This window comes from Lagopus leucura, unplaced genomic scaffold, assembly GCF_019238085.1.
Source record: "Lagopus leucura isolate 7727_CA_CO unplaced genomic scaffold, USGS_WTPT01 35435-0_obj-0_obj, whole genome shotgun sequence".
In the NCBI taxonomy this organism is placed as follows: domain Eukaryota; kingdom Metazoa; phylum Chordata; class Aves; order Galliformes; family Phasianidae; genus Lagopus; species Lagopus leucura.
In genome coordinates, this window is record NW_024962778.1 from 1 (window position 1) to 3,026 (window position 3,026).

The 3,026-nt window shown below is 36.0% G+C and overlaps 1 protein-coding gene across 1 annotated transcript; it reads right to left on the bottom strand.

Annotated features, from left to right (window-relative positions):
• Positions 1–440: 440 nt before the first annotated feature.
• Positions 441–3,021, bottom strand: LOC122190823 (ceruloplasmin-like; the record flags this gene model as incomplete). The annotated part of the gene is made up of 3 exons (XM_042890928.1): positions 441–703; positions 1,169–1,381; positions 2,787–3,021. Coding segments are annotated over 3 exons (642 nt in total), but the record flags the coding sequence as incomplete, so codon positions are not given.
• Between the last annotated feature and the right edge of the window lie 5 nt (positions 3,022–3,026).

Sequence of the window (3,026 nt, forward strand, 5' to 3'; positions counted from 1 at the left end):
AAGGTGAGTGACATACAACCATTACTCTATTTTCCAGAATAAAGAGAGTCTCAGAACAAAACACTGGACCTTTGAACATTAACCAACATCAGACACAAACTTTATCTTCACATCTACCTGCAGCTCCTGCTGTGATTCTGGAAACCAAGAATGAGCCAAAAGTACTTTTTGTTGACACTAACAGTAAAATCACTTTTTCTAAACTGCAATATTATATAGTATAGTTTATGACGTAGAAGCAAAACTAAGTTACAAAACTGTCTACGGTGTTGAGGAAATTTTATTGCCAAAAAAAAGTTTTGGTCCCTAGGAATCTTCTTTCTCAATTCCAAAGCATTAATTGTACAATACTGGTCATAACTTTTTTTTTTTTTTTTTTTCCCTTCCTTTTTTTAATTTTAAAAGGAGTTTAATTCTCCAAGAAAAAGTTCTGTTTTTTAAAAAAAAAATCCTTAAAAGAGACAACCCACAAAACAACCAAAACCTCTTTACATCAATGGCAAGTAACATTAATAGTAAGTTCTCTCACAGTGCATTTTATTGCTTTCCTGGAAGTCCTCATCATCTTTGTCAACTTTGGAAGGCTCAGAACAGTACGTCCTGATATTGTCCTCTAGATACCAACTGAGATTTTCATCCATCACAGAGAACTTAAGGATAAACTCAGCATCAACATATTGATCGTCGTCCTTATTCATTGCACCTGAAAAAGAAAGTAGCATATTCTCCAGCAACTGGCAATATCTGTTCAGTTTTAAGCACAGTATCGGTAAGGATGATGGCTGTTTACTTGACATTTTGTTGTTTATCTTGAGTGTGACTGTATGTATAAACTTACAGCCATATTGGGAAAACAAAGGTTGGTTTTAACAGACGCTGTAAAATAACTTTGCTAAGAATAAATATTGTATGTGATGATAATCTAAAACATTTGTTCTACATATCAATGTCACACTTTTGCATTACTAGCATGAACACATTTCACTCATTTACCTAGCACACAAAAATCAAATCCCATCCTATTATTACATGGCAGATAACTGACAAGACAAAATCCACTATTTCAAAATGAACTCTTGATTTCCTCTTCCAGAAAATTAGTTCATTTATATTTATCAAGTGCCATTATCAATCAACTTGCATATGTAGTAGTTAATCCACGTTTTACCTTTCCTGCAAATGATTAAAGGCCCAACAAGCCCTGAGGCAACATCTCTTGGAGCATCTATGTGAGAGTGGTAAACCCTGGTAATGCAGTCTGCATCTCCTTCAGCAGGACCTTGATCTTCTGTCACATCCCACGTATAAGTGTACTGGCCTCCAGGCTTCACAGCATCATCTCTTTTTTCAAAACCTTTGGTATAGTCTGGATAAAAAGCACCTGAGGAATGGCACACGGCCAACATTAACATGTTTAACATAACGCATTTCACAATACGGTGTCAGAACAGTGCTTTCAAGTTGACTACATGCTGCAATAACAGGGATTGAATACTCAAATAGAGGTAAAACAAATTTTAATTCAGATGGATAGAGCTCTCCCTTCTGCTAGAATTCCTTTACTCGACTTTGAGTTCTGCAGGTGTGCTTTGACAAATAACTTTAAATTGAGTTCTTTATTAAGAGGGCACAGTGTACTTCTGCTAAAGAGACAACAGCTAAAATATTTGTAAAACATTTGTTAAATATTGATCTTGGAATCTATTCTAAAACATTGCATTCCTCTCCAAGGAACACAGGTGTGCCTCAAATAAGAGCAACAGTGGTAAAATTGCAAACATTGTTCTATATATTACCATACAACATGCTGTTCTGCTCCAATAGTGCATCAATACCAAGTCACATATTTGATGTAATGAAAAGCCTTTAAAAATATTAGATGTTAAACTAATATTTCACAATTTTTTTCCCCACTGAAAAATTTTCAAAGACTACTTTTGACAGTATCTACTCAATAATTCACACAGTTTTTAAGGCATCTTAATAAAACTTTCAGTGGCTATATTCCAGTGCAGTCTTTCTTGCAGATAATAGTATGGAAAACTACCCAGTGAGGTGCATCTGGCAGAGTGAATTGTCAGGCTACAGCCTCAGGTTTAGATGTCATCATACTACATTCAGTGGTTTTCAAGGAGGAAACTGGAATCACAGTATTTCCTCAGGAGGGACACGCTGCTCTTTCTGACAGATGGCACATTCATGGGTTGCTGTATGCATAAAAGATGCTACAAAAACACTCCATAGATTGTCCAGAAGAGAAGGCGACTCTTCTGCCTGTCAATATGCAAGGACTCCACTAATTTCAGTGAAACTGCAGCAGTGTTTCACAGCTTGAAAGTCTCCCCTATTGCCAACAACTATTGTCTTCACTAATACCAGTAGCATTGTTACAGTACATCTGAAAGCGTGATGGCTAATTTATCTAAGCTGAAGGCATTTGCCTGTTTTAAGGAACTTGTGTATCTTATATCTTGTGTATAATTCAGAATTCTTAATACCGTTAAGAGTTATACAAACTGTATTTTCTTTACAACAGCATCATTTTTTTTTCCTTCAGACATCCCTACATTACCCTTATTTCAGATGGAACGTTGATCTAAAATTGCCTTCTACACGAACCCCACTTTTGGCTCAGTATTTCACTCTTGAACAAATACCAGAAGTTCTTAATCAGCTCCTATTTTAAACTGAGTGTGTCTTGTTTCAGAAGATAATTCGCTTAGGCAGTTGTATCTTTGATGACAAAGCTTTTGTTAAATTCTGACACAAAATGGACTCAAGCCTACCTTCGTTTTCCTTTGTATATTTTACACCATGTGGATGCAGTGTGTAGTTTCTGGAAGCAAAGTTTTTCAAGTGAACAACAATGGAATCACCAACTTCTCCTTTAATGATAGGGCCTAAAAAACCCAGCCAGGAAGGTTTCTCAACTATCACATCATATAAAACATCAGTGTACTGAGTGTAGACAGCCTTCTTATAAATGCTTCCTATCCTTTGCGGTCCTCTTTTAAGGAAGACTTCAG